The 14,174-nt window shown below is 47.1% G+C and overlaps 1 protein-coding gene across 1 annotated transcript; it reads left to right on the plus strand.

The window, feature by feature from the left end:
* Positions 1–97: 97 nt before the first annotated feature.
* Positions 98–2,133, plus strand: JCM15063_003688 (uncharacterized protein; the record flags this gene model as incomplete). Its single annotated transcript, XM_076675609.1, has 11 exons — positions 98–280; positions 355–456; positions 525–607; positions 666–768; positions 833–930; positions 1,002–1,077; positions 1,145–1,353; positions 1,412–1,657; positions 1,756–1,915; positions 1,981–2,051; positions 2,118–2,133. The coding sequence occupies 11 exons, from the start codon at positions 98–100 to the stop codon at positions 2,131–2,133; spliced, it is 1,347 nt and encodes a 448-aa protein (XP_076537693.1).
* Positions 2,134–14,174: the final 12,041 nt, after the last annotated feature.

Raw genomic sequence — 14,174 nt, forward strand, 5'->3', positions numbered from 1 at the left:
GACTCGCGACGCGGCGCATGTTCAGGCCGGTGCTTCACCTCCACGGTAACCTGCAGCAGGACATACCGCAGTCTCGTTCAGGCTTGCCACTCGTACCATGCCGTTGCCGCTCTCTGTCTACGTCACCTCGATCGACTTTGCGCTGAAGAGGAAAGATGGACCTGGATTGGCGACTCTGCTCCGGCTGTACGGCTCAGCGACCTCGCCCAGTCAGCTCCTGCTCGATTCGCTGGACGGTCCCGACAAAGGTAGCAAACGTCAGGACCGCGTGATTGGCCCTGTGAGTACGCATCTCAGGATCGGACGCCCCTGTGCCTGCAGTTGAGTGACCTTCTTCGGCTCGTCTACTTGCAGCCAGATTATATACCGAGCTATGCCGCGCAATTCGGCAGAGGTCTGAAGAAGGAGTGGGCCGAGATTGCGACGCATCACGTACTTGCAATGGTAGCCCTGAACGTACGTCGCTTGTTCGCTCATGTCGCCGGCGGCCTCAAACTCATCCGCTCGAAACCGCGATTACGCAGCCTCCAATCAATCCAGTGACGCCGCAGTTGGCATACGTTCGCGACCCGGTTCGTGCTGTTCAGGAACAGCATCAATTGGTCAAGTCCGTCTTGCTTTTGTCGATCAAGCCATTCCATTGCTGATCCTGTGAAACCCAACAGTGCTCTCTATCGCTTCCTGATCAATTCCAAAGATCCAAACACTGGCTGGTGTCTCGAAGTACTCTACAGGGTGTGTGAAGACTTGCGGAGAGTTGCTCACGAGGTAAATGTCTCTTGATCTGGGTCAATAGCTGTACGCAACCTGGTGCTGACTCCTTTCATCACAGGCGGACGCTAGGCTCGTGCAGTTGCAGCAGAAACCGGGAAAGCTGGAGGAAGCAAGTCGCTTACTTCAAAAATGCTTCAGTTGTTGCCTGAATGATCGGCAAGCGGGATCTCGCTTGCTGCAGCGTATCTGTATATACTGACAGGTCCTCGACGCGTGCAAGCACACAGGTCAGCAGAGTGGATAATGTCAAGGAAGATGGGAACATACTATCTTGCAACATTGCTCTTCAAGACATACATCAATGTGAGGATCTTTGCCAAACTCTGTGTAGCTGCCAATCACTCTCTGATATGCTCTTGTGTCCCTCAAGCTCAACTCCACTGCACTATGCAAGAACATCATACGAGGCATCCAGGCTGCAGAGCTTCCTGCTCTCGAAAAATACCCTCAAGCGCATCAGGTTGCTTTTGGCTATTACATGGGGGTCTTTGCCTTCATGAGGGAGGACTACAAAGAGGCTGAGAAACAATTCAAGAACTGTTTGAAGGGGATCCATAAAAATGCCTTACAAAATATCTGGTGAGTGTTCCACTTGAGCAAGTTGCAGGGACAGAAAAGCTGAGATCATGCCGCGCAGCTTGATCCTCGACTACCTGATACCACTCCTCCTCCTCCGAGGTGTATTCCCTTCAAAGCAGCTGTATCAGCTTTCACCCAAACACTCCTTGTTGTATAAGCCTTTTGCAGAGGCCATCAAGAGTGGAGACATCACCAAATACGATCGCCACCTCGGACACGTCGAGAAGAGCTTGATGGATCGTGGTAGCTGGCTCATTGTTGAAAGGGCAAGAGAAGTTTGTGTTCGTGGCTTGCTCAAGAAGATGTGAGGCTATCTCTCTCACTCATGTGCCTATGCCTGCGCTGACCGCGCTTTTCCATCACGGGTCTGACAACTGAACAAACCTGCTGCGCAATCAACAGGTGGATTCTAGAGGGCAGACCTTCCAGGATTTCCATCCAAACATTCCGGAATTATCACAATGCTGCAGTTTGCATTGGATCCGGCCCTGCCAATATCGCAGGGCTGACTGAGTACGATTCTGAAGAGATGGAATGTTTGCTGGCCAACTACATCAACAAGGTGAGTAGTGTTACTGCTGCCCTTCTGCAAAGCTGCCAGCCTGATGTACTTCTTGTATCTCTCAGGGACTCATCAAGGGCTATATCAGCCATTCTCATCAGTTGGTTGTCCTGAGCAGGGAGAAACCATTTCCAAAGTCAGTCAGGCCAGGTAGCTTTCTAATGCGCTTGTACTCACACTGATAAGACTTGATTTGACACAGGTATGCACCCTTCTGAGACAGTACCAACCATCAGCTGGCTTGAATTTCAGCATATGCAGACACTGTCCTGTGAGGCTCTTGTTCTCCCTGCTAGGTGTTGTCTGTAAAGCCTTCCATTGAGATAGGGGGTAGACAAGAAGAAGTCAAACTGGAAACATGAATGGGTCAGATGAACATGTTCAACCTGAATTGTCCACATTAAATAACATTCAAGCTGCAGAAGGTTGAAGATAATCTTTGAGCTGCATAGGGTCAGACAGAAAGAACCAGGGGGGGGCAGAAAGCATTAGCAGGCTGGAGAGAGGGAAGCTGAACAAAGCAGGATAGCAGGTGCCAGCATAGGCAAAGAGGCAGGCAAGTACTCTGTGGAAACAGGAGAGATGGTAGGCAAATGTGTCAGAAGACAGAACAGGTGCAAGGATTCAGACTTGCTACAATTGTCCTTGCACGCCCACCACGCCGGGCTGTTGTGAATCCATTGCCAGTGCGCATCTTATCCGATCACAATATTACATATGTACCACTTTCCTGTTTGATAGCTGTCTATCAAACTGGTTCCTTTTGGTCCAATGGTCAGGGCTTTGTTCATGAGTGGTGCAAGTCTTGCAACAGGAAAGTCAGGAGTCACCGGTTCAAGGCTGGTGCATAAAATGTGGCATGATTGTAACAGTACCTTTTTCAGTGTACTATCTAGTGTTGGTCAATGATGTCAAACTCCCTTTCAGGTCAGCAGATTGACACCCTTGGAGGCATTCTTTCTAACAAGCAAAACAAGGTAATACAATCTAATGCTACTCCAGTCAACATATGCAAAGTCTGTTAGGAAACTCCAGGCACAAGGAGAGCAAAGGCAAGCTAGGTCTATGGATCAGAATCTAGGCAGAGCAGCCAAAGCAAAGGGGAGATGTCAGGGAGCTCAAGGCGTAGCAACAAGAAGGGGGGGAGTAGACAAGTCAAGCAGGATCCAGGGAAGGGCATGAATGACAAGGAAGGGGGGGATTTCCTGGCAAGAGCAAGGGACAAGTTGAGGGTGAGGACAATCAGAAAGTAGAAAATGAACAACAACACAGGAAGGTGAGCACAAGAGGGACAAGGTTGAAGACCGACGGTAGACAGAGTGTGAGCTACAGAAGATCAGAAGATCAGGCAGATGAAGCAAGTGATAGAAAAGGAAAGTCAGGTGTCAAATTTCAAAGTCCATGCTCACATGCAATGTGTCACGTCATCTGTTTGTAACATAAGCACAGTAGGTATCTGTTGCTGTAGAAGGGGCAGAGATGAGGAGAAGGACAAGGTCAAAAGACATTGAAATGACAGCCTTGTTGTTGTGGTAGGGGTCCCCCAATTCTGTGTCAGTTGCTGCATTTGCAGGGACTGCATTGCTCACGTGATATTATGCTAGCCTCTGAACAATTCAGAGTCCAGAATCTAAAGTCTTGATGACGTGCTCACAACGCCATCAGACCAAAGGAACCGTTTTGAAGGTGTAAGGAAAGGTGTTTTCCTTACCACACTTGTCCCCTTTATATGTGTCTTTCTGATGAATCAATCTTGTCAATTGATTTGTTCTGTACTTTTACTCAGTTGCTGGTACGATGAAGGGTGCCATGTTACAGAAGGACAGCTTTCAAACTGGAGAGTGACACTCATTGCAAGGCTTGCACCATGCATGAACAAACATGTTGACCCATTGTACCAAAAGGAACCGTTTGATAGACAACTATCAAATAGGAGAGTGGTACATATGTGATATTGTGGGATAAGATGTGCACTGTAACAAACTCAGCTCCTGAGCTTTAACCAAGTACATCAGATGGCCAAAAGGCACATATTCCAAGCCAAAAGCTGGGTTGCTCAGTACTATACGAGCCGAAATGACTAGTCATAAGTAAGAGACTGAGTGGGTGTTAGGTTTATGACATCAAGCAAGAAACTTGGAACTTCTGCTTTGGCTTGTTGTAAGGGACACCCTTCATTGTATCAGCAAATGACAAAAGTGCAGAAGTAATCAAGCAAAAAAGATCATGTCATTAGAAAGATATATCTGAACGGCACAGGTGATATGAATGAAGCCTTACACACTTACCACACCTGTACTGTTTATATAAGTATTTCTGGTGAATCAATCTTGTCAATTGATTAGTTCTGTACTTTTACTCAGTTGCTGATACATTGAAGGGGGAAACGTCACAATGTTTTCCCTTTATGAGCATTGTATCACTGTTCACAAGTTGATGTCCCTGACAAGTTTCGCTGTAGCCCTACTTACTACTTGCTCAATCCCTCCTTGTCTCTACCAGCAGAACTTGGTGCACCTTGCAGTGCAAGGATTCACGACTTGCTACACTTGTCCTTGCACACCCATTGGTTGCTGTGGATCCATCACCAGTGCTTGTCATAAACCTAACACACTTTCAGTCTCTTGCTTGTGACTTGTCATTTTGGCTTATAAAGTACTGAGCAATCCAGCTTTCAAGCAAGGATTCAGACTTCCTACAGTTGTCCTTGCACGCCCACCACACTGGGCTGTTGTGAATCCATTGCCATTGCACATCTTATCCAATCACAATATCACATATGTACCACTTTCCTGTTTGCTAGCTGTCTATCAAACTGGTTCCTTTTGGTCCAATGGTCAGGGCTCTGTTCATAAGTGGTGCAAGTCTTGCAGCCTTTTTGGCCAGTTGGTGTACTTTGAAAAGGCTCAGGAGCTGAGTTCATTACACTTGATGCCTCTGCATTTTTTCAAATCTTTCCCTGGTTCTAGCTGTACACAAGACTGACTCCTTACAGCTCATAAAATTTTGTCTGATTCCGCTCTGTCTCCCACTTGTTGTATTTCTTCAGATCCAATCTATCAATCTTCTTGACTACCTGCCACATGCAGTCTCTGAGGAGAGCCCTGTATACTTGCAATGTGTTTGATGAACTTGTTGTACTTCATTTTGACTAAAGTTCCTTTGTGCAAACCAGTCAATGAGTGTGTTCTCCTGGCAAGTGCAGCTCAAGCAGCACAGTTCCTTTCTTGGCTGTCATTGTCTTAGTCCTTGCGGCAATTGAACCCAGATCTTGCAATTGAAGGTGCACAGAGCGTGTTGCATAGCTGAACTGCCTCTAGTGAGCATACATAAGGGATATTCCATAATATGAATGACTGTTGGCAATCAAGTCTGATCTCTTGTCTCATATCTTCTTGTCTAAATCCAATCTGATGGGAGGCCTTATATCAGCTTGTTTAGTCACTTCCACTATATTCATTGGCTTGTGCGCTCTCTATGAGCCCTGTCTCTCTGGCTTGCAGTGGCATTGCCACTCTGACTTGAGACAAGCTTCTTTGCAATATTCAGATTCCTGTCTCACTTCATTCACCAGGACAAATGAGACTGCTTTGACCCAAGGACACATTCTGGAGTCTGTCCAGATGAGATGTGCTTCAATCGCGGCAAGCTGGACAAAGCTGCAGACATCCAAGAGGTTGTGGCCCAGACATTCTTCCTCAGGCAGAGGTGATGTATCTTGCACTCGTCAATCTGCTTGAGTCAGCTGAATCTCTGTGTGAGGGCACCTGGATCCTTCCTAGATGTAGACAGTAAAAATCACTGAACACCTGTCAGAATTGCATTGTTCAACCGGCCCTGACGAAGGGACAAATTACTCGATAGCTTCAGCATCACCCTCTACATTAGGCATTAATCAGATCGAATTGGATACAACAGACCGCAGGGTTGTCCTTGCACATCCGTTGTCTAGTTGCTCGTAATTTCTTGCATTCTTTTGGTTTTGAATCTGTCTTCTACCTGATTCTTACCGGTGCACTTGAGCATTCAGAGGTCAGCAAATTCACGCATGAGCAGTTTAAGCTCAGCACAAACAGTCCTAAAGCTGATTGCATAGTGGACAGGTATGATCTTGCTTACGACGGGAGATCGTATTATACTGTGTGCAGCTTGAATAGTAAGACTGTGCCTGGAGGAGAACTTGGTCTCTAGACATGCAACAGGTTTGCTGGAAGAAACGCTTCAAGCACAAATAGCTGAAACAGGAGCGAAGGCAGCATTTTTCTGCGCAAACATCAGCGCTCCAACGTCTCAAAAGGCCTGATAGGATTTCTTGCGATACCTGGACCGTTCAAGACGTGATGTAAGATCTGCTGCAATGACTGGCGCGGTAGCGCGCAGATGTGGTTGTCGACACAACTAGTCAGATATTCTATCGACCCCAGAAAGCGCTGTCACATGCATTACTTGTCTATCAGGACGAACAATGTAAAGGACCCGGAGCCGGGACATCGAGCCATAGTACGCGTAATGCAGAATGCAAGAAAGTCGGAATGGCACGCGGTCGCGTCATTCAAGAGGCAAGACGGAAAAGCCGGATGAGATGATCTCCGCTTTTCGCCATGACACCGTCTTCAAGCTGATACGTGCCGGTCACGATTGCTCTATGTCAAGATGTATGGAGTGCGACATAGTCCTTGCTTAGCCTGAACACGGAATCAGCGGGATCGGGGTCAAAGGACAAAGCTATAACGCGCAATGGGCTCGAAGATCGTACAGAAAGATGTCTGCCAAGTCGCATAGCATCATCAGCAGCAAGAAAACTTGCTGACAAGGCAGCTCGTGGCAAACCTTTCTATGCGGTGTCGAACAAACCGCGAACGCACCATATTCCGCTCAGAAGAGATTGAAACAATCCAGAGGAGCTTGCTGAGACAAATACATCTTTTGATAGGCTCCGAATCATGATAGGCATCGCTTATGAAGCAGATCCGAGTGCAACCTGCAAGTCTGCAAGCATTAGTCTTTCTGCTGTAGACTGGCTTCATGACAAGGCGTTGTGTGGCAAACAGTGGTAAGCCTGATCGACGCAGATAGAAATCTGAAGAGCTGTGGCTACACTGCTTGCTCAGCTTAACCTCACAACCCTTGCTGTTCAGATTGAAGAGACACGGTATCCCACCGATGTAGGCTTACGGCTGTATCAACGCTTCCTTGTCGAAGGCCATGCGAAAATGATGCGAAGATAATGCGGAGATTGTAGTATCCATTATAGAGCTCGTCCTCTCGCTTCGTTCTTACTCTGACATTCAGCCCTACCCCGTATAGATACATTCACGCAACTCTTGACTTCATTCTAGCAACTACGGTGTCATGGTGGCAGGAAAGAAGGAGCACAGTAAGGTCTTACAGCAAGTAGGAAGATATAGGTCGCAACACAAATGCAGCACTCCAAGATCCAGTACGAAATTTACGCTTCCGCTGCAGTTTTGACGCGGCGGCATAGAGGATGGAGCACAAGGCCAGGAGAACAAAGGTGCACAATGTGACCAAGCGTCCCTACACCAGCATGAGCGTCCAAGAGTTGACAGGAATCGAGCTATCAGGGGACCAACGTTGACAAATAGACACCTACGCTGGCGCTGCCGAGTGAGATGCCAGCGTCATGTTTCTTGCTCAGCATTACGCTCTTTGCTCTGATCCTGTATTGCAGAGGTCTGTGTTTGCACCCGTCACGTTGCTCAGGGCTTCGCGTATACACTTTCCACAAATCAGGAATTGTTTTAACGCTGTATTTTCTTGTCTTTGGCAGAATTGCCTTGCTAAAGAGTCACGAATGCGATGAAGAGACTGTGTGACCTTGACGATCGTATGAGGCTAGTCCAACGTTTGTCAGGTGCACGTCAAGCCCTGCGTGCCGTCATGAGCAAGTCGTTAAACTCAACCCAACAGCAAGAAGACCCGGGCATCAGCCGTGTAGGCACGCCCGACGGAGACCTGCACCTGGCACCCATACGACACCTTCGTGTCTTGACAAGTGTCGGAAGTTCTGTGTCTTCTCTTAGTCTCACTGCGTCGGCTGCTCATCATAAGGTCGAGAGGTGCAGCGATCCGAGACTTGAGAACCCAGTGGGCTTCTTGCATGACTATAGCTTGACTGACAGAGAAGGGTAAGCACGGGGCGAGCACTAAACTGCGACACACGTTGTAGTGCTCAATACATACGTTATTTTGCATGTTGAACGCTTGTTATTCATTTCGGATGACGCAGTAGACGAAGCTTGCCGAGTTTTCTTTCAAGCTGGAAACCCAATCTACCTCGTTATGTTGCCACTACTGTCGAGCCACAAGAAAGTGGCTGAGGCTCTTGACAGGAAATTGACAGCAGATCTATTGATTTCTTGCAAGCTGATGGCCGCAAGCCGACCGCGCAGAGGCGACAGCTTGAATAGGGCCATGGATTGACCCTGTCTCTTTCTTACCTGCGAGCGAAGAAGAATATTGGAGCATCACAGCGTAAGTCTCAGCTGCTTGCGTGACGAGTGTCTTGCGACGATGTGAATGCGCGCGGCTCGCAAATCTGACTGCCAGAATATGTCAAAGCACGATAAACGATCAGCCAGCTTCTCCACGCGCCGCGGTTCTCGCTTTGAGCTGCAATTCTGACCGAATGAGCACTGGTCGCAAGGATCGTGCACAAACATGAAGAAGAGCAAAGTCGCTGATCGTGTCTCTGGCGTTGTTATGTCAGCTACAAATGCACGATGGCAGCTATGTCAGCACAATCGAGTCACCGTACGCGACATTGCTGGATGTCGAGTTGTTCAAGCGCTTCATGAACGTCCAGAACGTCAACTTGTATGAGCTTGGTGACAATCAGGCTACTGTGGACACACTCGGGTCTTTCATGTAAAATTGCCTTGACTAGCTCAGCTGTCTTTGTCGTAGCTCAAAGGACTTCTCGCTTGTCGGATGCAGCAGTAAATGTCTGACACAACATTTTGTCTGCCTGACTTACGAGGCCAGGAGCAAGTAGATCACTGTACATCGATTCAGGCTCGGTGTCTCTCCATGCTCATGAAGGAGACTTCTGCGCCTTTCTGTCGCAGATTCCTTGATTGACCGATGGCAAGTACAGATTGATACAGGTCTGTAGTCAATTCCATTATGAGGAAGCACAAATGAGCAGACAAGGATCAGATGTATCCGAGGGACACAGAAAAACAGTTGCGATATATTATACGCCTGACTTTGGTCTTTCTACAGCAAAATTGTGGTCAGATTTGACCCTAGGATAGCAGGAAAAGGAGAAATTTCAGTCAAATAGGGCAAATTCAATGCTTACCTGCTTCTAGGGCATGTTGCATCTATTAAAGTATGGCTCGATATTGGGAGTAGTCCTTTTGTGTAAAAGACTATGACATGCTAGGGAATTGAACCCCGGATCTCGAGAAAGCTTTCGACGCGCTCTGACGTTAAGCTACGATGTCTGTGTTGGATAATCTGGACGATTGATGCTGCAACAGCATCTTTGCTGAAGAATGTTCAACAGAAGAACAGAAGCCTCAGTAGTTTGAGCACAGTGCCTGCCAACCGACTTGATCTACTTCATCGCAAATAGTCTGAAGAACAGCAGCAGAGTGTTCCAAACCCAATTCAAAAAGACACTGCCTGGAGATGAAAGCATGTGAGATCACTCGCAGAGCAAATGCTCTTCTTCATGCAGATGCAGACATGAGCACCTTAGATGAGAGGACAGCTTGCAGGTCATTGTAAGGGTGTGCAGAACACAAAGATATCAGAAAGCGCTGAGCTAGCGTGCAAAGAACTGAAAGCCTCAAGCTAATTTTTTTTTCGCTCGCACTCTGAGTGTAGAGCGATACCCGGAGTGCAGTATTTCTGAGCAATGCTTGAAGCGAAAAGCAGATGCCGGCAATGCGCAAACAGCTGCAGGCATACAGTGGTTGCATGCGTAAGGAAGCAACAGATATTGATGCGATGCGCTCAACTTGACCTTCTTGTGGAGATCTCTCTTCCTTCTCGTGTCCTGTGTGACCGTCTTTGCTTATCAATCTGCATGCTGTGCAAAGTTGAAGCTGACGTTCCTGCTCAGCTGACAGGTTGTCTTCTGTCTGATTCTTGCAGCTATCTGTGTCGAAAATATGGCCTCTTCTCTGCTGTGCCACTCAAGTATCCAATCTTTGCAAGCAAAAATCCCTATCAGCTTGTATACACTGCCTGTCCTCTTCCTTGTAAAGAGAAGCTCGTCTTAGTACGGCTATGTGATTGGCCAAGAGTTGACTGTTACTCCTGTAAGATTCATTCTTGCTTGGAAATTGTAAAGCTGGACGACCATGGAAGTCTGAGCAGGATGTCAGGGCAAAAGAATTCGAGGTTTTATTTGCATGACAGGAGCAGTACCACCGAGACTATGTAAGATGCAGTCCTCATAACATCTAGGACTGTGTTCTGGGCAAGCAAGACGAGAAGAGATGATTAATCTCAGGACATGGATCAAGAAACTGGTCTCGATCAGGCCATGCGCGGAGAGAAATAAGCCAGAGCAGATCGAGACTGTAAGCCAGGTGCGCGCTTGCTTAGCCTCTGAGACGCAGTTGCTGATTGAGACTGGAAGCCTGACAGTTTTCGCTTCCAGGTTTCCACCACCTTGCGAGTGAGGTCAATTCGAGTGTTCTCCTGCAGAGGAGTTTGGAAGATGGTCAGTGCTGGATTCAAGTAATTGCCTGTCTGCCAAGCTGGTCACTTGCTAGCCTCACCATCCTGCCCTCCTCTGTCTGTCAAAAGCATGCCCATTTTTGCCTGAGTTGGAAGGAGCTGAAAGCCAAGAGGCCAAGAGGCCAATAGTGTCGGAATTACAGTCTCTGTTGTAAATATGTCAAGCGCAATTCAGCAGAGAGGCTCACTTGGCTTGCAACTCCCGGCAGTAATGCGTGAAGATAAAACCAGAGGCTGGTGCTGATGTAATGAACTCAGCTCCTGAGCTTTAACCAAGTACACCAACTGGCCAAAAAGGCACAAAATCTAAGCTGAAAGCTGGATTGCTCAGTACTATATAAGCCTAGAAATGACTCAAGAAGTGTGTATTAGGTTGTATGACAGCTGATGAAGAAGATCAGAAATACCGAGGACAAGGACAATTGGAAATGTGATCAAATCCTGTAAGGATAGGTGTTTTCTTTGCCACACCTGATCGCTTTGTACATGTATCACAATCCAGAGCCCAGGAGTCCACGCCAGTTTCACACTTCGGAATTTTCATTCTTTGGCAAACTCAACAGACTTTGTTTATGGAAAGTATAATGCTTGCTGTAAGGAATCAGTTCCTCACGACAACTAGAACTGAACTCTGAGCATGCAAGATGGAAGAGATGGATGTTCTGAGACATGGATCTGAAAACTTGGAACTTCTGCTCTGGCTTGTTTCTCTTCACGCATTTGCTGATCGAGACTGCAAGCCAGGTACGCGCTCTTGTTTAGCTTCTATAGATGCATCCGCTGATCGAGACTGTAAGCCAGCCCCACCCTTTTGGCCTTTCAGTCTTCAGCGCTTGCAAGTGAGGTTAACCCGAGCGTTTTCCTTTCACTTGCCTTAGTGCTTGTTTGACAGGCAACTGCTTGTTGTGTTCTTGCTCTTTGCTCTCACCTGATACATATGTCTTTCAATCAATAATGTCAATTGATTTGCTTTGTGCTTTTTGGCCCAGTTGTCTGCACAATGAACAATGTGTTTACGCAGCGTGCTTTTTCATGTGGAGGGAAAACGCTTGGGTTTCATGAATCTAATTCACATTGTAATTTCTTACTTGTGACTAGTCATTCTGGCTGGTATAGTACTGAGCAACACAGCTTCCAGCTTGGATTTTGTGCCTTTTTGGCCAGTTGGTGTACTTTGTTAAAGCTCAGGAGCTGTGTCTGTTGCATTAGGTTAACCTCACTTCCAATACACCGGAGCTGAAACGCCAAAAAGGTGGGGCCAGCCAGCAGTCTCTTCAAGGTGTAACGTGGCACCCTTCATTGTACCTGCAACTGAGTAAAAGTACAGAACAAATCAATTGACAAGATTGATTCATCAGAAAGACACATATAAAGGGGACAAATGTGGTAAGGAAAACACCTTTCCTTACACAAGGTTTGCGCCACATGTGCACAAACACATTGACCCATTATGTAAAAAGGAACCAGTCTGAGTTTAAGGAAATCACCACACTTGTCCCCTTTATATCTGTTTTTCTGATGAATCAATCTCACTGGTTGATTTGTTCTGTACTTTCAGTCAGCTGCTTATACAATGGCAAGGTGCAACAATACATTGTTGTCCCTTTGCCTCATCAGAAGATTGCTTTCATACCTCTTGCTTTCGCGCTTTGTGCAAGGTTTGCACCACTTGTGAACAAACACCTGACCCATTGTACCAAAAGGACCCAGTTTGATAGACAACTATCAAACAGGAAAGTGGTACATATGTGATATTGTGATTGGATAAGATGCGCAATGGGCATAGATCCACAACAGCTCAACCAATGGATGTGCAAGGACAACAGTAGCAAGTCTGACTCCTTGCACAAAGACATAGAAACAGGGTGCAGGTGTAAGCAAAGCCTTACACTAAGCTGCGGTCGTTTTGCAAACTGGATCTTGCTTTGACCCGGTACCTTCTCTTCTATCCTCTGGTCTGTTGGGGAAGCCTTCGCCTCACAGTAAGCCAGAGCAGAAGTTGCAAGTTTTTTGGTTCATGTTTCCAACTTCTTCATCTCTCTCCCCATCTGGCATGTCCAGTTTACAGTCCTAAATGTTGTAAGGGACTAGTTCTGTACAAGCTGCAAGAAATGGGGGGAAATGCTGTGCCTGTATACTCCAGGTGGTCCTCCTTTTTGCAAGGATGCAAGGATTTAGACTTCCTACAGTTGTCCTTGCATGCCGACCAAGTTGGGGTGTTGTGGATCAATGCCCTTTGCGCATCTTATCCAATCACAATATCACATACGTACCATCTCCTGTTTTGGTAGTTGTCTGTCAAACTGGTTTCTTTTGGTCCAATGGGTCAGGGCTTTGTTCATGAGTGGTGCAACCTTTTGCTCCAGCTGACACAAAGGCTGACTGCAAGGACAAGCATCCCTATCTCACCTGCAAGGACCCTGACTATCCCATTTGAGCAGGCCTAGCACTTGCCAGCAAGAACTTGGTAAAGTCAAAAAGCTAGTCAGACCTTGCTCCATATGCTGCCATAAGGGCTCTCACAGTCCAAACAGCAGCTTGTCATTGGTCTGATACGCTCTACTGTCCATTCTGAACATGTTCAGGCACAGCTGTCCTGTTCTACCTTCCATACTTGCTCCTCAAGCTGCAAGGAAAAATATTTTCCTTACTACACCTGTACCCTTTGTATGTGCAAAAATTCAGACTTCCTACAGTTGTCCTTGCACGCCCAGTAGTTGGGCTATTGCGGATCTATGCCCATTGCGCATCTTATCCAATCACTAGATGTCATAAACCTAATACACACTTCTTGTGACTAGTCATCTCTAGGCTTATATAGCACTGAGCAATCCAGCTCTCAGCTTGGATTTTGTGCCTTTTTGGCCAGTTGGTGTACTTGGTTAAAGCTGAGAAGCTGAGTTCATTACAATGGGTCAAATCCTTGGTCAGATCAGCAAGGGACACAGATCCAACCTTTGCACTTGCAATGATCACTTCAAGTGCCTTCAAGTGCCTGATGATGATATCTGGGCAGACCAACGCACCTACTGCTTTCCAGCAATCATAAACAGTGTCTTTCACGACCCACTCAACACCCCTACATTTGTTCATCTGAATGGCATTTACACCTTTGCAGCAACACCTGAGGAACACAATTTCTTGCGCACGCATAGTGTCACGCCGCCTGGTCAATGCCTGCCTTTACTACAACCCGAAGAACCGATTTTCAGCAGCCCTCGCTATTGTACCTCGCATGCGTCATTTAGAAGACAGGGGTATCGATGGAACCTCTCTTGGCCGGAACCGACCACGATTAGAAAGCAGCAGGAGTCCCTGGCCTGGATCCTACAGCTCCTACCGACGCTAGCTTCACGTATACAAACTATCGGTCGGCTCATGCGTCTCTAAGATTCAATTTTGACCCGCTCACACCTGCCATTCATTCACCTACGTCGAGAGCAATCTTCTCTAGACATTGTATGGGAACAGTTCGATGGCGGTCTGACTATGCAACGCCGAAACGGACAACACGATCTCTTCTAATTGCGCCAACTGCGGCATC

This window comes from Sporobolomyces koalae (genome assembly GCF_050403365.1).
Source record: "Sporobolomyces koalae JCM15063 DNA, S_koalae_JCM15063T_v1_ctg1, whole genome shotgun sequence".
In the NCBI taxonomy this organism is placed as follows: Eukaryota; Fungi; Basidiomycota; class Microbotryomycetes; order Sporidiobolales; family Sporidiobolaceae; genus Sporobolomyces; species Sporobolomyces koalae.